General features: G+C 42.8%; 1 protein-coding gene across 19 annotated transcripts in view; it reads left to right on the top strand.

Moving 5' to 3' along the window:
- Positions 1–26522, top strand: part of DENND1A (DENN domain containing 1A) — a 509667-nt gene that overhangs the window by 295116 nt on the left and 188029 nt on the right. For all 19 annotated transcript variants that reach the window (XM_077850604.1, XM_077850612.1, XM_077850613.1 and 16 more), the window contains one exon: positions 7715–7760. In XM_077850604.1, coding sequence (XP_077706730.1) covers positions 7715–7760 — 46 coding nt within the window. The remainder of the gene's footprint in view (positions 1–7714; positions 7761–26522) is intronic.

Here is a 26522-nt window from a genome sequence, read left to right as displayed (position 1 = left end):
CCAGGAAGCCCCAGGGCCACACTGAGAAGGGCACTGTCCCCAGCCCCTCCCCCATGCTTCCACTGTAGTGATAGACCTGTGTCACACCAGCCAGCCACTTCTAGTGCCTGACACTGCGTCCTGCCTACCCACAATTGTGAGCCCTGCGAGCTGGCTCCCGAAAGCACACGTGCCTCGTCTCCCAATCCAGAATTGCTCTTGTCCTCTCGTGGGTCCTTATCCCAGGCTATTGCTCATAAATCAGGGACGGCTGGGTGGAAACCAGCCACAGAGTTAAATACCTTTTCCCCTAAAAAAAAAACTGTGATTAACTCATGGCATTTGTACCCCTTCTGCTTTTCAAGCCATATTTTCTGCCTCTCACCAGCTGTGACCTTTGTCAAGTCACTTAACCTGTTTGAGCCATAGATGCCTCTGTAAATTATGGAGATCAGCCTTTCAAGACTGCTGCCACGATGAATTGAGGTCCCCTCGGGTCCACCCCCAGCACCTTGTATGTTGCCTTACCCCGGTTCACACGCATACACTGATAAGCTTATTTCGTGTCTGCTGCTAACTGTAAGCTCCAAGTAGGCAGGGACCTGAACTGTTGTCTCTGTCCTGTCTCCCCCAGCCCAATGGGACACTTGACACATAGTAATATTTGTTGATTGCGCAGCATATGGAAGGCACTGGGCACATAGTAAATCTTCGTGTTCTCTTTCTCTTCCCCAGTTGCCTTTTTCCAATTCAAGCTCCAGAACGACCAGTTGATTTTTCTCTATGGACACCATGAACCTGTGATGATCCCATTTCCCTCTTTGGATGTTGGCAGCTGGCATGCTCAGAGCCAAGTCTATGGCTTTGCCAGCAGGTGTTCAAAACTTCGCAGCATACAATTGGAGTGCCAGTTTCACCCCAGCTTGTGTTTTTTTTTTTTCCCTTTGCCCCTATTTCTTTTCCTACTTTTGTTGCTATATTAAACGGCTTTAAATCTTACTTAGAACAAAGAACATCACTTCCTTTAAGCTAGTAAGACAAACAGTTTTATTCTTTACAGTATCTCCTTGCTGTTTTCTTTTTCAGTTATAATTATCAAATAGCCAGTTTTTGTTTTCTTAAATTAGCATCGTGGCTAAGAGAAGTTAATATTAAGTAAGAGTAGTATAAGAGACTTTGAAATAGAAGAGTTTGAGCTGGAATCACCATTAACTGCGACCAACGGCAGGTTTCTGGGAATCCTTTTTTAAATCTATAAAATGGATGGTATAAATTGGATTATTTGGGGATTCAATAAGATAAGGTGGCTAAAGCCTCCTGCACAGCCCTTGGTATCTGGTGCGCACTCAGTATGTGGCAGCTCCACTGTCACTATTCTTCTGTGCTCTGCATGTGGTAGACTCTGTGAAACAGGAAACAGTTTGATTCTCCTGTGACTGACAGTCTAGAATAACATGCAAATTAACATGTGCTTTATGCCAAATGGGCAACCCACACAAAAGACTCTAAAAAAGGAGGTGTTTGCAACCACTGGGGTTATGTGAGAAGTGGTGCTCAATGGGCAGCAGAGGTTCAGTAGGACTTGAAGGAGAAGGGATTGGGGCTCAGAGACAAATTGGGAATAAGAGGATTCCCGTGGTGATGGGAGACAGAGAGCGGGTTACTTGGCCTGAGACTTGGCACAGCTCCTGACTAGCCCATAGAAAGCAGATAAAGGACGACCTTATCTCCTTTCCCTCGCCTTCTAGTAGCCCCACAAAGACTGGGCTTCTGGGAGAAGATCAGCTCATTTGTCCCAGTGAACAGACTTGGATTCTAGTCTGTTGTGCCATTGACGAGTTGTGTGACCTGCATGACCTCCATTTCTTCATCTGTATAGTGGTGGTAGCAGTAGTACCTCCCTCACAGTGTTGCCGTGAGGGTCCCCTGGGAAAACGCCTATCGAACCCCTAGTGGCTGCTGTGATGGACTCCTTGTGCACACCGGCCACGATGGTGGCCCATACACCATCATGCGGTCGCACTTGATGAGACCAGAACTATGATTACGCGCGCTCTCTGACAAGATGTGCTGTGAGGTCTTGGCTCATGTTCTTTCTCCTACCTCTTGTCCTTTAACCTTTCTACCTATGCCAGGCCTCGTTATTTCAGAGCAGAATTTAAGAGTCCAGGACAAGCTGTGTTTACACTTTTGTTTCTTTTCCAAAAAAGAAAGAATAGCTCAAATGAATAAGACTTTTTTTTTTTTTTTCAGAGTTTCCTTTCCTTTGAAAGTAGAGAACTGAGGAAAGACTTAGGGGTTCCCCTTTGTCAGTCGGGATATGTGATTAAGGAGGTGTGTGCTTCTGAGAGGTGGAGTGGGTACTACGACATGTGAACTGTGATGCTGACTGTGCATTTTTATGGGGAAAAGCAAAGCAAAACAGTGGACCTTCCAAGTCCCTCGGCAGCTCTTAGCTAATTCCTTACTGAGGTCAAAGAGGTGTTGCTCACCTGGGGGTGGGGGCCCTCCCACCTCTCCGCAGGTCCTCTTCCACCCTTCCCCCCTTGTCCTGGGAAGCTGTGTTTTATGTATTTGAGCAGCCAGTGTTCTTTTATTTCACCTGACTCTTTTCCAATTAGTAGCCACTCACCTCAGGGGAACATAATTAAGAGGGCTCTAGTTGTCTGGGGAAAGGAATTAAACAAATTGTGAATGTGCAGTAATAATGAACGGGGCTGCAAGACCATTAATAAGTCTGCAGGAGCCACATTCATGCGGGGAATGAGCTCGTGCGTAGAACTTACCTGTAAGAAAGTTCCCTACATTGCAGGCCTGAGTTTGTAGGAGGATTGGGTGAGTAATCCCCATGGTGTACCAGCACATCGTAAGTACCAAGCATGTGCTCTGGACAGGCTGGGCACAGCCATCTGACAGCCCTGGGTTTGAATCACAGCTTACTATTTACTAGCTGTGTGACCTTGGGCAAGTTACTTCACTTTTCTGAGCCCGTTTCCCAGTCTGAAAATGTAGAAAATAGGACTCTTGCAGAGTTGTCTTGAGAATTATGTGTAAGTAATGCATAAAAGTTGCTGCATTCTAGTAGCTTGATAAATATTCGTTCCTTTTTCCCTTAATAGGGTTCAAATTAAACATACCTTTCAGGTAAAGGTCATTATATTGTCAGTGCCTTGGCATCAGCAGCAGAACCTCTTTATTCTGCGGGGAAGAAGGAAGAAAGAATATTTTTTACCCTTCCGGAATGTAACTGATGAAGTCAGTGCAATAATTCCCTGAGAACAAAAGCCTAACAGAGTTATACCCTATTCCGCTACTCAGAGATGCACAATGGCATCCCACAGTTGCCATCAGCCATAGGGCAGTTGTGACACAGTTGTCTGCCTGTATATGAACTTGGTCATAGCTGTTAATATTATCACCACGCTAGTTATGTGCATTATTGGTTCTGCACATGTTGTGTCTAATTGCCATTTAAAATGTCTTCAAAATCGTGCTCAGAATTGGCATTGAAATGTAAAGTCACTGAGAATGCTGAAAGGCACCTGGAACAGAGAAGTATGGTATTCGTTTGCTGTTAAACAGATACTTGCATTGCTGTGTTCTTGAGAAGCAACAAACAAGTTCTTTGTGGGAGACCAATAAGGGATGGTAGCTTCTAGATGAACTTTGATTATGTCTTGTTACTGAGATACCCTTGGAAAAACATGCACATTGATGACTGAATCACAAAATGATTCAGAGTGGTCCAACTCTGAATGTGAAAGAGTGTTTTAGGAATAGGTTAAACCAATGTATTTTGCTGTGTTTTCCTTTTAAGGTATGCTCAAGAGTGATAAGTGGTTTTTAAATTTTGTCAATCTAAGTGGTGAGAAAGTAACAAATTATAGTTTACTTGTGGTCTTTGCATTCTTGGTGGTATATAAGACCAAGAGGGAAGGTTGCCTTCCAAAGAAAGTGTTAAGCAACCTACTGAACTTAGTAAATAGGATGGTAACAAGAGTGTACTTGGTGTCAGCAACCCACGTGCCAGGTGATGCATATCAAGCACTTCACACTCATAATGGAGTCTCGACTGTCCTCACCAGGGCTTTTCCAGGTATCTTTCAGAACCAGGGCAGGAACAAGAAACCATTCTTTGGGTGCTAAGAGAATGGGTCCAGTAGAACCAGCCATGTCAGGGCCTCAGAGACAACCCAACTGGAGATGATAAGTTACCAAGCTGACCATGTGCTGCTCCCATGCCAGGTGCTTCGTGGGTTATCTCTAACCCTGCAACAGTCCTGAAACAGTCCTGAAAGATTTCCAGTGGGGCAGGTCCTGGCCTTCTAGAAAGCGCTTTGCCAAAAAAATAACAAAAGGTGTGTGTGTGCATGTGCGTGTTTGTGTGTGTGTATATATACACCAAATAACCCTGACTTGATTTAGTAATTCCATGATTGGAAATTCATGCACGTGAAGTTGTTCATTTTCACCACTGTGTGACTTACAACGAAAAGTTGTGAGTGACTTAATACCTAACTCTGGAAACAGGGTACAGTGAATTAAGGCACATCCATACATGGTGGAATATTACACAGTCTTTAATCACAAAGATTGTAGTCTAATATGGAAGACGTTAATGTGGCCAATGAGAAAACGATAAAATAAATTTCAAAGATATAAATATGTTTGTTAATGTGGGCCAGTATTGGATGAGAAAAATGTGAAAATAAAAGTAGCCTTAAGGTGATGTGATCCCCCTCCCGCAAATTTCTCTTTACAATAAAAGCCAAAGAAAAGAGGTTTCAAAAAAAAAAAAAAAAAAACAAGTCAGTAACTGCAATAACTATTGAGGTTTACTGAGAATAGAAATTTTCAGAACACACCTAGAATTACCCAGTTATATATTTGCTACATTGAGATGTTAAGGAGACCCTGGGTTTCCTCCCCTGCTGCTATTTTCCTCTCCCCACTTGGAATTTGTAATTAGTATCTTTGCACAGCAGAAATGCAGTCATTTCAGGGAAGTATTTGAGGCTTTGTAAGCAAATGATGATAATGTAAAAGGTATTTGTCTAAATTTGCATTTATACAAAACATGGAGCTGCTGTGATTTCGGAGTAAATGTGCTTTCAATATTTTCTAAATACAGAGCTGTTGCAGCCCTAACAATACTTGGCTAAGAAATTGCACTTCTATGATAGGCCATAATTACTCTTTGGGAAATTATTGGGCTTAAAAAAAATGCCTACCTAATGATACCTAAAGGGTGAGTCCTGCTTTGTCCCATTTTGCATCTGTAGTCACTTCTGCATGACTCCTTCTCCTCTCTTTCAGAGTATCATTGATTTTTATTGTAGGACAAAAGGGCATGCATGGCATTAAAACCTACATATTTAAAATCCTAGAAAACATTTCTTTTTCAGGTAAGAGCCTTTAGTTACACAGGGGCCTTCACAGTATTTATTTTCACCTTTTTATCACAGTTGTTTAAATGGCCTTTTTGTGTACATTAACTCATTTGCGGGAATTTTGGTTCTGAAATTCTAATCAAAATTCAGCGTCATTTGTCAATTGCATGATTAAATGTAGGAGCTGGAAAAGTTGATAAGATTTGGTTAAATATTATGGATTGGAGTTTTTCTCCAATGTGTTAGGCTGTGCTTCTGGACAAATTAATAAGTGGCCATTTTTCTGGAATTCTGCACCCTTCCTGCTTCCTTTCATTACATTAGGCAAGATTCCACTAGATGAGACATTTGCAGTCTTAAGACTTCCTGCCAGGGTTCAGACTTTGTATTTTTGACATTGAAGCTGTCGTGTTCCTGAAGCTACTTAATTAGAAACACATTCATTTCAGTGTACACTGGAAAAAGCTTGGACAGCAGAGCCCGGCACACTGGGAAGTTTGAGCATTTGTGTAGCTGGCAGCTAAACTAATGGTTTACAGTTTAAGCGAAAAAAATATCATAGGGCATTTCCCTGCCCCTAGAAGCGAAGAGAAGCTGAATGTGCACAGCAGATACCTTTTTTAAAAAAGAGAGAGGAAGAAGAAGAAAGCAAAGACAACTCCACTTTCACTGCAGTTGTGTTTATAATTCTTTCTTTGGCTATTTTCCAATACAAAAGTCTTCTAGAAGAATAGTTCCCAAACTGTGCTACTAATATTCAAGTCTGTTTTACAGGCTCCCAAGATCTATTACTGCTGAGATCTGTAGTAAGGAGGACATTTTATATTCTGGAGAAAGATTTTTGCTTGAAGAATTTTATTCGTTGAGTGGTAATGAGGGAATTATGCCCTCTCTTATTTTTAAATGTTTGAGCAATTTAAAAATGCACATCTGATGTTTGAAAACCTTCATTCACTATCCATTGCTTTCAGGATAAAGCCTCAACTCCTTAGCATTCAAGAGAAAGCACACCTCTGCTTTCTCATTTTTTATCATTCTGGTTTCCACAACCCCGTTCCCAAGAAAAGCCATCCTTGTAGATCCACTTCTACTCTCCTGGCTGCCCCAGAGGAAAGGTACCTGGTCACCTTGATCAGAGCCAGGTATCTTTCCTCTAGGCTCACAAAATACTCTTGCACCTTTCATAGGATGTGTCACTTACTGAAAAGACATGTGGAAAGGCTGCCATTTTCTCTCTGCCTCCTACTACTTGCCCTCCCTCCCCTACCATACCCAAGAAACACATTCGAGGGAGGTGGGCCCAGGAATTTTAGGTTCGGTATTAATGAAGTCAGTGTGGCACAGAAGAAGAAACTTCGGAGTCATCCCAGGTTTGCTGCTTTCTTTGTTTTGTGGCGTTAGAGCAGTGACTTAAGCTCTCTGGGACTATTCTCTCCCCTGTAAAATGAGGATAGCGCCTACCTTGTGCCATTGTTGTGTGGATTAGGAAAGGTGAATTTGAAGTTCCTCGTGTGATACTTAACCCGTTTATCATTGGTAAGTGGCATCCTAAATGATACTGTATGCAAGTGCATGTGCACATACACATTTGCGCGCGCACACACGCACGCCTCCGAAACCAAAGGAAATCAGTCCATGATGCCCAGGCTTTAAGAGCTTTGGAGTCGGGTTCTCCACTCCTGCTCAGTTACTCCAGGAACCATTGCCCTCCCTTTGAATGAAGCAGTTGAAAAGGACTTTGTGAATCATGGTGTCACTGGATGGCATGTGTGCAATTGGTGGGGGAAGGCTTGCTCGAAGTTCCTCAGGACTTAGGCCGGTCAGAACAGAGAATTAAATCACATCTCTGGCTGGCGGAAGGAAACAGCCAATAACAAAAATCATTCTTCACTGAAACACATCATGCCTTCCATTCAACCTTGGTAACTGTATTTCTGTTGTAATTGTGGCAATAACAGTTTCCATTTGTGCCAGGAACTCTGCTAATCTCTTGACCTATATTCTCCTCTCTCATTCTGATCGCAAGCTGTCAGTTTGATTCAAGTATCCCATTTTAAAGATAAGGCAACTGAGGCTAGTCACGTAGCTGCTACGTAGGGACTAACACCAAGGTCGGTGCTTGTCCCACCACCCATGCTGCTTCAAATGCTGCCCACATTTTGAAATCCTTCTGAAGTTTTTAGGCTTGGGAACAAAATGTCACATTAGGATTTTTGTTGTGAAAGGAAATGTAACTGTGCATACGTTTATTAAAACAGTTTTTCTCCAAATAATGAACCATCTGTAATTTTCTCTTGGAAGCAACAGACATTAAAGCAGCTGTGTGTCTCTGTTTCTCTTCACAGTGCTCCCATGCCCTACCTCATAGGAATCCATTTAAGTTTAATGGAGGTAAGTTGGCGCCTTTCCTCCCCAGATCTCTCTACTTGTGGCTTTGTTTTGATATGTGGCGGCGGAAAAGACAGTCTCTGGATTCACAGCTCTGCACATGGGAGCATGTCGAAGCAACACCTCTCCCAGGTGCACAGAGCTGAGCTTCAGTGGAGACCCTTTCCACTGGGCTCTGGCTCCCAGTGTTTTTGCACTTTTGCTTGGAGATTGTCAGTTTTCATGGGTGAGGGAGTGAGGTACATAGAGGCAGGAGGAAGGGGTTCTTCAAGGGTTTGAACGAGGGAAGGGAATTTGCTTACTTTTCCAAATGATGTTTATTCTAAATCACTATAACACTATTACAATTTTCATTATAGACAATGTGGTTTAAAGAAGTATAAAGAAGAAAGTTAAAATTATCCACAGTACCGTTATTCCAGATTCAACTACTGTTAGCATCAAACTACTCTTCCTCCTAGTCTATAGTCTATAGCCTATGAATATATGTTTTGTATCAATGTGCATAACTGATGTGTGTATATATATGTATATATAATTTCATGTCTGTTTCATTTAACATTATGGCATGGGGATTTCTACATGTTTTTAATCTACTCTCAGTAATAATAATTTTTAGTTTGTTGCCTGTCATTCCACTTTTTTGATATACCACAACTTAACCATTTTCCTATTATTGTTGGACACTTAGGTTGTTTATCATTTTTCACTATTATAAATAGCATTTCAGTGAACATCTTTATGCATAAGGCTTTATCTGCATTTTGACTTATTTCCTCAGCACAGAACCCCCAAAGTAGAAATGCTTGGTCAAAGCTATGAATCTGGTGCCAGATTGCTTTTTGTATGGCTGTACCAATTAGATAGCAGTTCTTTTAAAGGACTTTTCTGTGCTTTTGTAAGTGCCATTGGTTCGTAGACATGAACCTTAAGCTTTTCCCTTCTCAAGAGAGAGCTTAAATTTGTACTAGAGCAAAATGAGGTGGGAGGGGGGGTTGCCTATTTTGCACAGGAGATACGCTCTCAGAGGGAAAATCTAGAGCCATGTCCGTCTGTGATGATGCTTTGCATGTCTTATAGGAAGTGCTACTTCTCTTCTTCTGTTCCCTTCATTTCACGTCGACGAGGACCACCTGCTTCTTCACTAACTGTTGCACACTGTGCTATTGTGCTTACGAAAATGAAACAAGTTGGTTATCGAAAAACCTGTTTGTTTGACATTGAGAATCTTGATCAAAATAGACCACAGAAATCTGCTCAAATTTCTAATTTGACAGGACGGCCATGTGGCTCCTACATTCTGTTAACAGTTCCTCCTTGTCATCACCCAGCCCTGAGCACATACAGTACACAGTTTATGGACTATCTTGGATGGTGTATTTAGATCAGATTGAAGAGATTTCTTCTGTGTTTTACCTTTGTTTGTGAAGTTTAGGGGTGTATTCAAAGCTCCTATGTGAAAAACTAAAAGTGAATACTTTCTAATCGACCTTTCATGCCAGCTGTTGCAGAGTTTGAAACATGAATCTAAAGGCCATTTGGTCTTATCAGAGTCCACAGCTCTTCCCTGCCCCTCCTCCTGCCTTCCAGACTGTTCCAGCACAGGCTCTTTCAGACTCCTTTTCATGTCCCTTTACCTTTAGTATTGTCCACCTTTCTAGTAGTCTTAGCTTGCTTTTCTTCACCACATGCCCTCTAGTCAACTCACATAAGGCTTTTTGCTTCAGTTACCAAGGGTAGTGTCAGTGACTCTTGGCTGTGATTCTAATACTGGCATCCCTTTCTGTGAACTTCACATGCAAAGTTTCAAGTGCCAGTTGACTGTCACTTAATGTGCTACAGATGTTTCAAACTCAGACTCCCCCAAACAGTGCGTTATCCACACACACACACACACACACACACACACACACACACGGCCTGCCGCTGTTCCAGATCCCTATGAGTGGCACCACTGCCTGCAAAGCCACCAAAGCGGGACACACTGAGCATGGCTGAGTACTCTTCTTCCTCATTCTTTCTCTCTAAGTAGTCGCTGTGCCTCTGACAGTTCTCCCACCCTGGTCCTTCCTCACTGCCTTCATTGACCTTTTTTTTGTTTGCTCTCTTGGATTCTTGTGAAGCCTTATTCACTTATTTGATAAGCAAAATGAAGGCCTCCGTGTTCCAAATATTTGCTAGGCTGTGGAGGGAGGAAGACGGAGGTGAAATTCAGGGCATAGTCCTGACATTTGGTGGAGTACCTTCTGCCTGGCGCTGTCCCTCTGCATCCTGCCTCTCCCTGCTCTCCCCACGTTCTGCTCAGTCTCCACCGCTGTCATGCCTTGTGTCCTCTTACTGTCCCTTGGTAGCCAGTGCTCTCAGTGATTCCCAAACACACTCACATGCCCCCCTTTCCCCTACCTGCCCTGACTAAGGCTGTCCTTCTCCAGCTCTTCCCAGAAGTCCCTGGTTGCCCTCTTTTGCTTCCTGTACCTCTTGCTCTGGATGATAGCCATCTGCTTCTGTGTCTCCTCTCTCATCCCTAGGAGTGTGAGTTCTTTGAGAACAAAGACTGTGCTTCATTCATGTGGTGTCCTCAGTACCTAGCAGGACGCTGAGCAGGTGCTTTCTGAAAAGAAGGATTGAGTGCATGCTTGGAAAACTGGAATTCCAAACACATTTCGAGCCTCCAGTAGGCATCACTGTTTCCAGGGAACCTAGCACTACAATTTTACTTAAAGATAGAGTAAATTTTTTTTTACTTATATGGTTGTAAGGAATTTTTGAAAAGGCCTTTGGTAGTAAAACATGCAGTGCAAAATATATGTCAATTTTGAAGCTAACACTTGACAGTTTTGTGTTTAGGTGAATGGGTGCAAGTCTACTCACCTCAGTCTTTGAAGGGTTTTAAGTGAGAAGGTTCAGAAAGTGCCAGGCAAGGTAAATCTTAGACCTGTTTGAAGTTGGGAAGGGGTTTGCCATGCTGGATTCCTCTGTGGTCAGAACTAAAAGAAAAACAGAAATAGTCATCGCCCTGTGCTTGAGGCCAGCTAAGCCACTTTCCAGACAAAGTCACATGGCCTGGGTGTGTTGGGCAGCCATGAACTACCCAATTATGGAGTTTAGTCTTTCTGTCTCCTCAAGTGGATTTCAGTTCAGACTCCCAAGTGCTCTAGTCATCCTTTTGATTGGGTTTATCTGGTTCTATTATACCCTTCAAGGGAGAGAAATGCTTTCCTGCGAGGTTTCTTCTGGGAACTATGGGCTGTAATACTCAGGGAGGAGTTCGTACCTGGGGCCAAAGGAAAGCTCTTTCAGGAAGGAGCTCGGGAAGGCCCATCTCCTCTCGCACACTAGTTTTCTTACTGGCAATTCAGCAAAAGGCTTATTTTTGACTGTCTTGTTATTTTTTCTTGAAAGCTATAGGCACCTTATTATGCCTTTGCATATGTGCCAGAATTTTTTAAACTTCAAATGAATGTGGCAGATGTTCATAAAAGTTTAGAAAAAGCTACCATAGGAAGACTTTTTAACCATTTTTATGACACTCAAATTTGTTGCACAAAACGAAATATAAATTATAACCTAGTGTTCTCATTTGTAAAAAGGTTATTTTGGGGAAAGACCTCATTCTAGTCTTCCTGCTCTCCCAGGGTGCCCTTGCTGTGTGTTAGATGATAACCTCGTCCCCTTAAAAAGTCTGCCTGCCTTCCTCAGTGACAAGTTTATAGTTGATCATGATTCTTACCCCTCCTTCTGCCTTTTTATATTCTTTCTCTCATTTAAGCAAACATTAATTTGAGGCTAATGGTAAGTTAGCAGGATAGCCAAGGCTATTGGCATAGACCTAGTTCCTTCTTGGAGAGAATGATCTTGTTAGCTGGCAGCTAGAAAGTACCGAAATGTGGCCAGATTACACATTGGCTGTTTCCTTTCATTCTCTCAACCTCAGTTCGGGAGACATTTCTGCCACCCCTCTTCTGTGCCACGTCTGGTAGCAGGTGCCAGGTCACATCTGGTAGATGGTGCTTCTCCTATTTGTTAAATGAAGACTTTCCTTTCCAAGCCTCACAAGCAATGCTTTGTGTACAGGCCTCAGAGCAACATGAGGGATGGATGCAGGATATCATATGTGTGTATCATTCCCGTTGGCAGAATGGTCAAGAAGGAGGAAGGAAAGTCGATGGCCATGGCACAGTTCCAGACAGAGGCTCGGGTTAGCCTGTAGATTATGCTCCACCTATACACAGAGGCAGTAAAGTGCAGTGGTTAGAATATAAGCTCTGGATGCTGGCTCCCCTATTTCCTGCTTCTGTGATGGTCTTGAGCAGGGTAATTGACCTCTTAATCTCTGTTGTCTTACATATGAAATGAGGGCACATAGAACTCAACAGAGATCAACAGCCATTACTATTTTTATTTCCTCAATGGCCTCAAAGCCATTTACATTAAGTTGATGGCTTTGAATTCATGTTTCAGAGACATCTTAGGTTACAAGAGTCATCATCCTCATCACCTAAGGCAAAAGAGTGTCGAGAAAAAAAAAAAAAAACTGGTTTGTGCTCACCCTATTTTCTCCTGGTTTGTAGTGCTAGAGACACCATATCAGGTATGGGAGCAGTGCTTTTGTAGAATTTGAAGCTACTGTTAGTCCTCTGCTTGACCACTCCCCTGCTGTAGGAATTTCAGGCATGATACTTGGTTTCTCTGTATCTCTCTTCATCTGTAAAAGTGGCTAGTACCCATCTTTTAGGATTGTGGTGGGGATTAAATAAGTGAGTCCTGTCTGTGTCCAGTGTATCCCAGGGCCTGGCCTGTGGTAGGCATGCAGTCTTATATCCCCTTCTGTAGTAATGTTTCGAGAGCCTTCTGAGTACCAGGCACTACATCATGTGAAGCGTTCTATATGAAATGGTGGATGTCACGTAATCCTTGCTTTCACGGGGTTTTGTCTGGAGCAGATGCAGACAAGTGGAAAGTAATTGGAGTGAATTTGGGTTGCGGTGGGTCTGGTGGGCAACCCAAATTCACTGGGTTGGAGAGACACTACATCTAGCCCTGGGGGCTGTGCTTCAGAGAGGAAGGAAGTACCTAAACTGAAACCAGGAAAACAGAGAACAGAATCAACAAAGACTTAAAATGAACACCGTGGATTTTTCCAGAAAGTACGAGTAGTTCAGTATCTGACAGGAGCACAGAGCTGAAGGGAGAGAGAGCTGAGGTAGGCAGGCAAGGGCTAGGCCATCCAGGGCCTTGTAAGCCTTGTTAAGGAGTCTGAACTTTATAGGGCAACGGAGAGCCATTGATGTGTGTAAATAAGAAGGGACATGGTCAGGCCTTCTCCTTCTGGGCCATTAGAAACACAGTCCTTCCATATAAAATGCTTGGAAACTGCTTAACCATGTTAATAAAGTAAATTGATATTTATAAAGATCAAGGTAATTCTTAAGTAAATTACACACCACAACCATATATATATAAAATTCAGATGTGTTAGCATCCCAAACCCAAGCTTCTGAATGGCTCCTTTGCTACCACGCTGTGACAGAGGTGTTTGTAGTGATGACTTTCTTCAGGGGTCTAAGCACCACTTTTACTAGTTTTTGTCTTTTCCGCCTGTTTCCAAGTATTTTTTATGAATTAGATATTCTTTCTACAGCCCAGTTTGAGGATATAAATTTAGATTGTATACTAAATGACAGCTCAGTAAGAACAGGAGGAGCGAGACCCAGAAACCATATCCACAGGTCCCAGCATTAAAATGTCAAACGGTATGTGATAGGTACATGAGGGCACTAAGCCAACTCACAGCATTCCTTTCTCTCTCTCACCGTCCTTTACCTGGGGAGGCTTGGCGGGAGCTGCTAGAAGCCTGATTTTGCAGATGCACCAGGTGCTTGGCACAGCACCGAGCCACCACTCTAGGGACCATATCCAGGTGCCAAGTTAGATCTCCTTTGGTCTGTGGGAGCCAGAGGCAGCGTTTGTATCTGCACTGGGGCTCCCGGTATAACTAGCGGGCTTTCACACAAAATCACAGGATTTACTTATTTACAGAAAAGAAAAATAACCTCTCTTTCTTCCTTTGCCTCTCAAAGAACCCGAATTTCTGTCAAATAAACGGACACAATTTTAACTAGTTTTTTCTTTTCGTTTTCCCCTCAGCATAGAAAGTCTTTAATCCTTTGTTCATTTTTATATATATATATCTATATATATATATAAAAATTTATTTTTACATAGTTTCATAGTGAGCAGAGAAAAGTGTTTCCTGTTTACCATTGTGCCATTTTGCTTCTTCGTAGGACTCCACAGGTAGACAGTAATAAGATGTAGTTCACACTTGTTGATGCTAAGATTGATGCAAAACTCTGAGCCATAATTATATTTAGATGTAAGTGGTCACTTGTATATGTATCCTCGTATCCTCACAGGAATTGAGAAATTCCATGTGAGATTTATTTGTTAGTGCTAAGTAATCCTCTTCTTGCTTTATAAGAAGGTGATAGTTGCATGACAGGCTCCACCTGGTAGTTTTAGTTATAGGCACATGGGAAGAGCTTTGGCAGGAAGGGGAGAGGATTGGGACATCTTCTGAATCCCTTACTCGATACCAGGCACCGTGCCAGATACCTTTCCTGTGTTCACTTTTGAGTGTTCCTCAGAATCTCCCTGCCAGGGGGAGGTATCCATATTTACAAATGGGGAAGCTGAGGCTCAGGTAACATAATTTCAATCAAGGACCCAGGGCCTCTGCTCTGTGCACTGTCTCATCAGGCTATGTGGATCATGCCTAGCCCTGCCCCTCCGCTGGGCAGAGGCCCCAACTTTGCCTGAGCCTTTCCTTCTCGAGGCAGCTCCCATGCCATGCCCTGGTGATTTGGGTGAGGGGATCATCAGGGAGACAAGTCCAACAGCCTCATGTACCAGAGAAGAGCTCTAAGTACATTTGTATCTGGGTTACTTAGCCTCCCCATGACTTCGTTTTCTCATCAGTAAAATTTAAATGATATTATTTATCTCAGGGCGTTGTGAGAATTTAGTGATACAATGAACGTATCACTTTTGAAGAGCTTTTGAAAAATACTACACCAAACATTCTTGCAGTTAGGAGCATGTTTAAATTGCTTGCTGGTGCTTGCTTTATTATATAAAGAAGAAGGTAGTTGGACAGTAGCTTGGTCTTGCTGGAATTTCCTTAGCATTCAATTTGTTACCATGCACAATATCCTATGTAAGTCCCTGTCACATGCACAGCATTGAGTGATGGCACAGCAGCTCTGTTCAACCTAGGACCTGAAGGAGCTCCTGGATTTCACCTGATGGGCTTCCCCTGGAAGCTCTCTCCTCTTCACAGTGCTATCTACTTTTAAAATGAGTGTGAGTCTTAAATGTCACTTAATCCTAATACTAGAATTAGTTAATATAAAACAATTTAAAGCTCTAGTAGTAATTTATGTAATCAAAGGAAACAGGTACTTTTGGTTGATTTAAGTATCTCTTGCAGTCAGTACATTTTCAGTATAATTTGTTGTGACTGAAATGTTCTCTTGTGAGATGAGATAAGCCTCTGTTATAGATTAGAAAAACTGAGTAATTTATGAGGGAGAATCCCAGTAGAAAATGTGAAACCATCATTGATGCTCTTGTTTGCCAATTTTCCTATCATCACTGAGCCAGTCATTATATGTTAAGTTCTGCTTAGCAATGGGAAAACTGACTTCAAAGAAAATTTAGTTTATAAACTGTTACTGAGAGAAGCATGAACTGATCAAAATCCCGTCAGATTATAAGAAAAGGAGCAGCACGCAGGGAGGCTGTGTGGAAAGGACTCTCAGGCTCTAGAGTTAGGCGGCTCTGGGTTCAAATTCTAGCCCTAATTAATGGTCTAGTTAGAATCCAGGTAACTTTAGATGAGCCAAGAGGTCAGTTTGGCAGAGGGTGGGGAGAGTATTATTCCTGCACCACACAGTTAGACTATTCCGTACAAAAGAATTATTGTCTTCTTTAGAGATAAAGAGGTGCCTACTGGAGGGGCACCTGGGTGACTCAGTCGGTTAAGCATCTGACTCTTGATTTCAGCTCAGGTCATGATCTGGGGGTCCTAGAATCTATCTCTGCACTCAGCGGGGAGAATCCTGAGATTCTCTCTCTCTCCCTCTCCTCCTGCCCCTCCCCGCCCCCTGCTCGCACACTCTCAATCTCTCTCAAATAAATAAACACATATTTTAAAAAGAGGGGATCCCTGTGTGGCTCAGCGGTTTGGTGCCTGCCTTTGGCCCAGGGTGCAATCCTGGAGTCCTGGGATCGAGTCCCACTTCGGGCTCCATGCATGGAGCCTGCTTCTCTGCCTGTGTATCTGCCTCTCTCTCTGTCTCTCATGAATAAATAAATAAATAAATAAATAATCTTTAAAAAAATAAAAAGAGAGAGGCCTATTAGAAATATCTAATGACATCAACCATTGAATGAGAGTCTATCAGTGTACATGGCACTTTAGCCATAGCATTCCTGTGAGGAAGTGTAGGTTTTGCAGATGGGATGTTATGGTTTCTCTTTGAGCCTCAGATGCCTCGCTTTTAAATGGGTAGATTCCCCCACTTCATAGGAGTTTTTAATGAGTAAGTGAGGGAATCGATACCTGACACATGGTAGGTGCCAAATAAATGGAAGTGACTATATGTGTATCAATATTGCATCGTTGGAACGCATCTACCTAAGATTGACTTTCCCCTCTCCCAGCCTCCTTTTGTATTTTTTAGTGAGTGACTTTTTCTAAATTGACATTAACTCAAAGGCACTTTTAACTGAGCATAGCCACATGGGACTGGTGGCTTCTTTTCATAAAGTCCTTGCAAGCGATAAGGGGCAGGGCCGTTGTGGGAGCTCAGAGACCAGCCGCGTGGTGATTGAAGAGCCATACCCTTGGCCTAGGCAGATCTTACTTGGAATCTGGGCACATGTGGTTTTGTTTAACACCATGCTCCGCAGACTCATGGTCCGGGTTTGTGACCATCAGGCATTTGTTGTTGATAGGTGAGGTCACCACAGTAGGGGTGTTTGTCAACCAAATTAAACTTCCTCTTAATGACCTAAAATAATTGATTCGGAAGGCCTTTAAATGGACCACAGCAATGTGTAACCAGGCTGAAATCTGCACAGATTAATGCATGTTATTGTTTTTGCTTCTTGGGGGAGGTTATGGATAGACCATAGGCTTTTGGGGCAGGCAGCGAGCCTAAGTTTGAATCTGAGCTCCACCATTTGCACGGTATATGAGCGAGCCATTGAACTGTGCGTGTGCGCCTCACCATCTGCGAAATGGGGCACCTGCCTTAAAGTGATGACAGTTAGAAATAATGTGACTGAAGTTCCATGCACATTAGTAAGACCCTCATGCAGTGGTAGAGACTATTGTTAATAAAGTATTCCCACTAGGCATCTCTGAGGAAGATAGCTTAGTAATAACTTTGTACAAAGTGGTCAAACTCTGATGTAGTAACTGTACCTTTTTTTTCGCCCTGCTAAACTGATTTCTCCATAAACTGCTTTCCGTACTAAACTTAAACACCCATAGAGAAAAGTGTGACTAAAATTGGAGTCTGTAAACCTCTCTTTACATATTGTTTGATTCTCAGCTGATTTCAAAATGAATTTAAAGTTGAGTATTTAAGATCTGTGCCATGCAGGCTACAGAAGGAGTGAGTTTTTTCTTGCTTTTGGATCCAGACATTAATGACCTAAGCTCTGGCCTTTGCGGGTAGAGTGGGGCTACTGTGTTATGTTGGTTAGAAATAAAGGCACTGGCTCAGGGCTTTTCCTAGGCGTGATCAACAGTGGCGCTAAAGTTTGCTTTTGTGTTTGGAAGTTATCAGTATCCCACAGAATGGTTTATGTGTCCTGCCTAAAATCCTTCCCTCCATACGCCCAAATATCTGACAAAAACTAAAAGCTGCAGGCTGGGGCTACCCAGGGTCCTGGACATATCTTTAACCAAATATGATATCTGTTAAGCCTTGGCATCAATTGTTTTGAATGATTCGCTGGTAATAAACTTATATCCTCTTCGGCATTTTATTGCAAATATTTTGTACTGACCGAATGGGTTAAATTATGAAGCTTGATAAGTACATATGCACATTACCCATCCCTAGCTTTAAAAGAAAAAAAAAGGAAGAAAAAGATAGCTATGAGTTTGGAAGTCATCCCAATTTTTAAAAATAAGAGAATTTGGACATTTTGGCATATGGGGCTTTTTAAATGAAATTTCATGGAACTGAAAACAGTCAATTTTAGGTTTCCAAAAATTGTTTTGATTTTCATTGGTATAAATTTGCTGCACATGGTTTTAGGGAAGTTCTGAGAGATGCATTTGGGACTTCGGGGTTGATTTTTTTTTTTTTTTTTGAGATTTGTGATTTATTTTTAAAAGGTGATTTTTTTCCCCCCCAACTCAAAGTATAAATCGGAGGAGACAGAGTTCCATTTCTAGGACAGCTTTTTTGTAATGACATCGTTAAACATTGCCAAACCCCTGGACTTGGGCTGAATTATTGAGCATCATTTCGGCACCATTTGGACACTGCACAGCAGAGTCCTCTTCCCCCATCTGAGTTAGAATCTCGAGGCCAAGTGATTTGGGCCGTTCCATTAGCAGCAGCTGCTGGTGATAAGCACTGTGAGAGTCACCTGTGTAGGGTCAGGCTTATTGCACATCAAGGTTCGGCAGTTTGGGAAGAGAGGGAAGATGCCCAGGAGGGGGCTCCAGGCCACCTGCTGTGCCAGGATCAAAGGGTTGAAAGGTCAGAGGGCGCAGCTCCCTTAACCATATCTGTCTGTGCAATAGCTATTTCAGATTGTAAATCTTGGCGATTTCATTAAGTCCTCCTGGCTGCTACTAGGGGCATTGAAATAATAAAATTTTATATCTGTTGCCTTTCCTGCCTCTGGCAGCCAGGCTGATACATTCTCTGCAAAATGGGGTGTCCTTATGAAAACCTTTCCTGGAATGATCAGAGTAGCCCTAATGAAGCTTCACATTGGGAAGTTGGGGTTCACAGAATCTCATCCTTTGGAATAGTTTTTTTTTTAAAAAAAAACACACAAACCATTTAGCAGCCTTTGTGGTTTATGTAACACCTCTTTTCTGAAAAGCAGGTCACCAAAATATTACATATTGCTAAATGCTTAATCTTACACAGAAGTGGAAAGGTGTGCTTTCTTGGTGCTGCTGCTTTATTAAATAGTCCGTTCTGAGGATTTCAGGGCCCATCCTCTTGGGCCGCCCAAGCCACTATATAGATGCTACTTCCCACTCAGCAGACCTTTTGGGTGTTTTTATAGACATGTCTCCTGAATATGATTTTCCAAACACTTTTCCTAGATCTTAAAGTTGTTATGGACCTTTAGGGCTCCTTGGCTCTTGGGCAAGACAAATCACAGTAATCGCTGCCCCTTTACTGCCCATATGTTTAAGACCCCCTGTAGTTTGTTTGAAAAGTTAAGAGATTTTCACAGTGAAGGTGCCATTTCTGAAATTTAAAGTGTTCCTTTTCACCGGGAGATAAGTTCACTCTGATTAAGTCCGTAATTCTCACTAAGCCATGTTTATGGGGGCAATAAACAATGTTTCAGCGTGCTTGTTAAATTGGGTTTCCAACCTCTCCACTCTTTAAAAATTGACATTTCAAATAAAAGGCAGGTGGAGATAGGAGTCCGGGTTTTCTGTGCCTAGTGATGCATGAATGATGGTAAGTGGCAGTTGTGTGGGAGGAATGAGGCCCTATTTATGGAGGGTGACCCCCAAACCATTTCGGGACTAGGGAATCAAGATCCCCTTAAACCCCCAGTGAAATTCTTAAATTCCAGTTTCATCGTTTCAAAGTGGATGGATACTGTTTTTGAAATACTGCCAGCCACATTACACACATTATTTAATTTTGACTAGGCAGTACTCCAGTAGTGGTGGCCCTGTTTTACAGATGATGAGATTTGGGCCCAGAGAGGTTAAGTAACTTGTCCAGGGTCACATAGCTAATAATTGCAGAATCAAAATTCAAACCTAATTGTTTCATTGTGTGAAGTGCTTTAGTACATACAAAGGAAAAATATACTGATCCAGCTTTGAGGGTCTGTTTGCTGTTAGGTGTCTGGCCTCTGATAAGCCTATCCAGAGGTTACAAAATAAATCTGTGACCTAGTCACTGTCCTTGGTATTTGCTAAGCTGAGAATGTAAAAGGACTACACAGACAGGAGAAGGAGACCCCCAGGCTTTGGGGTCGGGAAGTCCCAAGCTCAAGTCCTAGCTATGTTACTACACTGGGACCTGGGACAAGAGCTTCAGGCTTCTCTTCTGTAAAAAGGGGATAATAATGCCTGTTCCATCAGGTTGCTTTGAAGATCAGATGATGTATTTTAAAATAAAAGTATTTAAAAACCCTGTAGTACTTTATAGATGACAATAATGTTATTGTAGTATCTGTGAATATAGTAAGGTTAAAACAGTCATTTTAAAGGAAAAGTGACAAGGATACATGAAACAGCTGGAAACATCACTAAACAAGTTGTGGTTTTTTTTTTTTTTTTTTGCGTGTTTTGTTTTATTTTACTTTGGTTTTTTTATTGGTTTTATTTGGTTTTTTATTCGGTTTTATTTATTTTATTTTATTTTGGTTTTTTTGAGGGCCTGATCATATATGGTCCATTATGCTGGGCACTTAGGATTTTGAGAAGGCAACTTGCTGTGGAATAAGAGTAATCAGGAAGGTTTTACAGAAGAGCATGGCCTTGTGCAATAAAGATAATCATACTGATCTAGGTCTGGGCCATCTTCACATCTCACCGAGGGCTCCACCACTCCATCTCTCATTTATGCTTTACAACAGACCTTCCTTGTCTTCTTGTTACACATGAGGAAACTGAGTCTCCAGCATGAAGAAGGTGCTTCAGCCTGAGGCAGGACACCACCACCACAAGGGTGGACTTGTACAGTGAGCTGCTGGGAGAGCCAGCAGAACCAGGCTCTCATCGAGGTTGTTGGCACTGGCTGATGTGCCGTACAGCCGGCCCCCCTAGGAAACACATGCCCTACTTAATCTTTCATCTTCTCAACAATCCTGAAGGTAAGGATGGTGGCTCCCATTTCACAGAGAAGACAACTGAAGACTGAGAAGGTAAAGTGCCTTGCCTGGAATTGCCTGGCTAGTGCGTGAAAAAGCTAGGACACCACCCTGGGGGCCTTTCTGACCTTAGGCCCTGCATCATCCAGCAGAGGCAGTTGTTCAAGTTCCATATGAATGGAGATATTCTCTCCCACTTTATGTTCCTCTGCCTTTTCTTAGGCCATTTGGTTAGAGTGTACCCCACCACTCCCTATCCACGCACTCCCCATAAGCAGGCCAGGCAAGGGCTTCTTCATTTCAGAGATCCCATTTCATGCTCTGGCTGGCTGGCCTTAAACCCCAGCATCAAGGTGGCGTGAATGACCGACTGACACATGGCTGAATGGGTAAATGAACGAATGAATGAATGAAGGTGTGTCCGATGCATGGACAATCAGGAAAGGAAAAATAGCCCATTGAAGAAATAGCTCCATGCTGCCCTGGGTTAAAAATCTCTGGACTCGTTAATAAGAGTCAGTGCTTATTACCTTGTGAGGAGTGGATTTGGCCTGACCTGTGAGGGGCTGGTACCACTTCCCTCGCTCATCAAGCTTCTGTTTCTGTTTAAAGCACCCTGGGAAATTCCAGCGGTATTTTCAGGGGTCCTCTGAACTGGTGGGCTTAGATTTTTAATTTTGCGGAGCAGGAAGGAGCAAATCAGTGACTCCTGGCTCCAAAGAGAAACCATGACGTTTATCAACTGCTTGGCAGCTCCGTGACCTCTGGGGCCCAAGGAAGGAAAGAGAATGTCACTCTCCCCTCTGCGTGCATCCAAGATTTCAGGAGGGAATAGAGAGTTGAGAATACCTGAAGAGTTGCCTTTCCTCTTCTTGTCCTTTCCACTTTTCCTCTTTTTTCTCTTTCCTTCCTTCCTAGGAGGCCACCAGCTCCATGCTGTTCTTTGTTATGTGCTCATATGTATGCGCATGCATTTGAGCACATTTTGTATGTGCCGTATAGTGGAAAGAACATCGGCACGTGGAACCCAGATTCAGATCCTTTCTCTGACAAACACCAGTTGTAAGAACAGGGGCAAACTATTTAATCTCTTTAGCCTCAGTTTCTTCATCTGTCAAATGGGTATGATATTCTGTAAAAAATCCTCCCCCCTGGGAATTTTAATGGGGTCTGGGCCAACCAACGAACTACTGAAGGGCTTAATTCTTCTAGGAGGTGTTTAGCAAACATCTGTTAAATTACAAGTTGTTCAGTATGTTTGTTGATTGAAACAGCATGTCAGAATAATAGGATGCATTGGGTAACCGAGTGGTGTTGTTCAACAGGGTTCATTGTGTAGCTCCACTGCTTCTAAGCCAGAGGACTTTGGAAAAGCTCTTTTACCTCTCTGATCCTCAATTTCCTTCTCTCCACAGGAGTGTCGTGGGGATTACATTATATGGTACTCGTTAATGAGTTGGGCATGGGAGAAACACACCAGCTAGTAGCTATCACGTTGTTGTTCTAAGAGTCCATAGGGTGAGGGACGCAGAGCATGTACCCCAATCCCTGGCCCATGCAGGCCCCATCAACCTAGTGGTGGCTTGGCCCATCAGGAGGAGAGTTAGCCTAAGAGGACATGCATGAACCCAGCAGCAGTCGTTTAGCATAAAATTTGGATTAACACACTATTAAGATGAAAGAGCCATATTCTCTATCTTTCAAAATTAAAACAGCTGCTGAGAAGTCAGACTTAAGGGAGACCTAATGGCAACAACCATGTCAGTGTGCCTCTCTCACAGAGGTTTGAAGACTAAATTTTCTTTGAACCAAAGCAAAGCAAAGCATTTTGTGGGTGTGATAATAATGCTCTGATGCGGGAAGGTGCTGCATCCTCTTGAAATAAGATGTCCTTGCTGGCAGTCGGTCTGGACCTATCCCCTTTCCTTGATGGTCTAGTTGCTGGTCTCAGACGTGCTACCTCAGCCATGGGATAGGGAGCCTGTGGTCAAGGCCAGTGCCCTGGGCAGATGGAAGGGAAACATGGCCATGTAGGTGCCAAGTAAATATTTCTATTTTTTTTTTCCTTGTTAATCTTCTCACAACACTCTGTTATATGTGGTGATGGCCCCATTATATAGATGAAGAAACTGAGGTTAGGCTAGATTTAAATAACCTGCCCTGGGTCCTCTGAGCAAGAATGAAAGATAAAAAGCCAAAACCCAAGCAATCTGACTCATGCTGCTTCTACTCAGTCCTGCTGTTCCCCCAAAACAAGTAGACACAGGACCACACGGGTCTCTCAGAAGCTACTCAGATGATGTTGCTGCTTTGATCTTCACTGGAGAGGCAACAGGACAGATTGAAGAAGTAACATGTGCCTTGGAAGTGTCCACCTTTGCAGATAGATTTTCTGACTGTGAAATACATTCTAGAGTGAATTTTTTGTCAAAATAATTATCCTTACATTGTTTGTCATAATAATAATAATCATAAATACCAGGCATTTATTATATACCAAACGTTATCCCAAGTGTTTATACATATTTTGACTCATTTAATCACCATAACAAACCAGTGAAGTCCATGATACTACTATTTGTATACATACTATTGAAGTATGAGATTTCTAGGGCAAAGTGCACTCACCCTAAGTGCACAGCAAGATTAGTAACCCATGTGACCACCAGATCGAGAAACGAGATATTACCAGTCCCCTAAAAGCCCCTCTTGTGTCGTTTTGTAATCATTCGCCATCTGACCCAAAGATAGCCATCATCCCAAGGGTTAGTACTATTTTAATCTCATGGAACCAATGAGGAAACTGAGGCACAGGGAGGTTAAAAGGTGTGCACAAGGGAGCACAGTTATTACTGGCAGAGTTGGGAATTTAGACTTGGGCAGTGTGGCTCCAGAGAATGTGCTCCTATCCCTGAGACATAGGTAGGAAAAGAACACTGGATTGGTGGTGGTTTCCGTTTTAATAGCACAAAATCATAATAGTGCAGTCTTAACAGCTTCTACCTTTGGTCTGAAAATCAGGTTAAATTCTTACAGTCTTGGAACCATAATCCTTTTTATTGGCATAACTTTCAAATTACAAGGATAGAAACTCCCTTTCCGTGGCGTCCCATTTATTGCTCACTTACTGTAGTCAGGTACAGTGTTAAATTCTTTCCATGCATTTTATCACTTAACCCTCACAATACAGCTGTGCAGTAGGTGGTATTATCCCCATTTTATAGATAAGAAAATTGAGACTCTGAAGTAAAGAGTTTACTGGAAGTTACACAGTCGTGGAGGCAAGGCTTGAATCTGGCTGTTTCATGCCAGAGCCCAGAGTTTTAACTGCCGTGTTAACTCCTATCTTACTATCTGTGTCAACTGTGAATTAATTCTACACTAATTAATCATGATAATTTTACATGATTATCATTGCCATCATTATTCTTACTCTCATTACACTTCCTTGAGCAAACTCCATTTTGCTTACTTGGGGCTTCTGTTGTCTATTTGGGCTTACGTTGACATCTGCTTCCAGGCTGGCCTCCCAGCAGAGTGAATCCAGCCACGATATTCCATTCATTCTCTAGTTAATAAGCATTTGTCCTGTGTCAGGCACTGTGCTGGGCACTGGAGAGGCAGAGACAAACATACCCTCCTGGCTCTGCCCTGATGATGATCCTACTGGAGGGACGATAGAAAAGATGTCCTGCATGCTGGCACATTTACTCCGTGCATGCTGCCTCACTGACCTCCATCCTAGAAAGGGAGCCCAGAGCTCAGCCGAGGAGACTGATATTGGAGCTGGGCCCCTGTTCCTCCAGCTTTCCTCCCCATCTAGCTCCCAGCCTCTTCAGCCAGGGGAGCATCACATGCTTCCGACCACTCTGAATCCACTGGATCACACTGCCATTGCAAACCCTTGCTCTTTATCTTATGGGCTGGTTCTGGGTCCTCCGTTTTGTCATTAGCTGCCCAGTCCCCTCCCTGGACAGGCAGAGTCACCCCCTTCTGTGGGGCGGGGGGGGGGGGCGGCATGGGTATTGGTGTGGTTTGAACTAGTGTTGCTGTTTTATATGTTAGGGGAGGAAATTTCATTGCTTTCATATGACCAGTTTTAGAAAGTAAGGCTCAATAAAGTCTTGGTTGCAGGGGAAACACCAAAGGTAGATGATTCTCAAGACTCCATTTTTGTGTAGAGAAGTATATCAGGATCTCTAGGGGCATTGGATTTTTATGTTTATCCTAAGAGGGCATAAGTGGAAAAAGCAAAGTTAAAAAAAAAAAAAAAATCCTGGGCTAGATAAAAGAAAGAAGCAGGAAGTCAAACTCAGTGTAAATCTGAATGTGCCAGGGACAAATTACCTTGCTGTGTGGCATTCATTTACCATCCGTGCATTGTTAATTCTTTACTATCTATTGTGATTTTATTCCATGTTCTGGACACAGTAGTAATGTGTTTATCAACTTCGTTGGGACACAATTTATGTACAAACCATCCGTTTAAAGCATACGATTTAATGAATTTTGATAGTTGCATACATTCATGAAAACCACTGCCGCCACAATAAAGATAGAACATTCCCCCCACTCTCAAAAAATTGTTCTTTTTTTATTTAACAAAATAAAGCTCGCTTATATTCAGCTTCTCATGTGCCAGGCACCACTGTACTACTTAAAAATGTTAACCCATTTAATCCTCATCACAAGTCTGTGAGGGAGGCACTGTTGTCTGCCCCTATAAAGGACAACAGTAGGGCATGGAGAGATGGAGTAAAATGTCCAAGTTTGCACACCTGGTAAGTGTTAGAACTCACAGACTGGCTTCCAGATCCTGTGCTCTTTACCTCCCAGCTCTACTGCCTCTCCATTCATTCATTCATTCATTCATTCATTCATTCATTCAGGAATTGCCAACTGTGAGCCAGGTGTTGGGGTTAGGAGCTCATGGTACAGAGATAGGTCTTACTACCCCCGAAGAAGCCCACAGACTAGGGGAGGAATCAAATACCTAAAGAAATAACTCTCAGTTGGCATGTTATTCTGGTTGTGGGAAGGACAGGGGAGCACAAGGAGAGGCAGACTTAGCTGAGGCCTCCTGAAGTAAGGTTGGCTAAACCTGGCTGAGTTCTCAGGAACCATCAAAGGAGAGGGGACAGACAGGCAAGCAGGAGAGCCACTGTTGGTTCAGTGTCTGTGAGTGTGTCCTGGGCATCATGCTAACTCTACATAGGTTTGCTTAGCTTATCCTCACAGCAACTCTGTGAGGGGGTACTGTCTTGATCCCCATTTCATAGGTGAAAATCTGGAGGATTTATGAGGTTGAGCAAATTGCCTTAAAGCAGCACTCAAGGTGGGAGAAGGGGTGCAAATCTTAGGTGAAGAAGCCTGTATTCAAGCCCATAACCTCTCAGCCGCCCTGACCACCCCCATACAACGATGCTTCCCTTCCCTGTCCTGAAAGGCTGGGGTCAGGCTAAAGTCTGCCTGTGACAAAGCATAAAGAGAAAAGACATTTTTGATTAACAATATTTATGGGAAGATGCCATTTTTGTGTGTTTCTCTGTGCAAGAAATGCCATTTGGAAAGTCGGTGTGCATGTCAGTATTTTTTTTTTTTTTTTATTCATTCTGAGAAAAAGCCTATAGAGTCTGGTGGGGGGAGGGTTTGCAGCTGGCAGGA

The sequence above is a fragment of the Canis aureus genome, chromosome 16, assembly GCF_053574225.1.
Source record: "Canis aureus isolate CA01 chromosome 16, VMU_Caureus_v.1.0, whole genome shotgun sequence".
NCBI lineage: Eukaryota > Metazoa > Chordata > Mammalia > Carnivora > Canidae > Canis > Canis aureus.
Note: the sequence above shows the minus strand (reverse complement) of the source record. Positions and strands in the feature narration are given on the sequence as shown.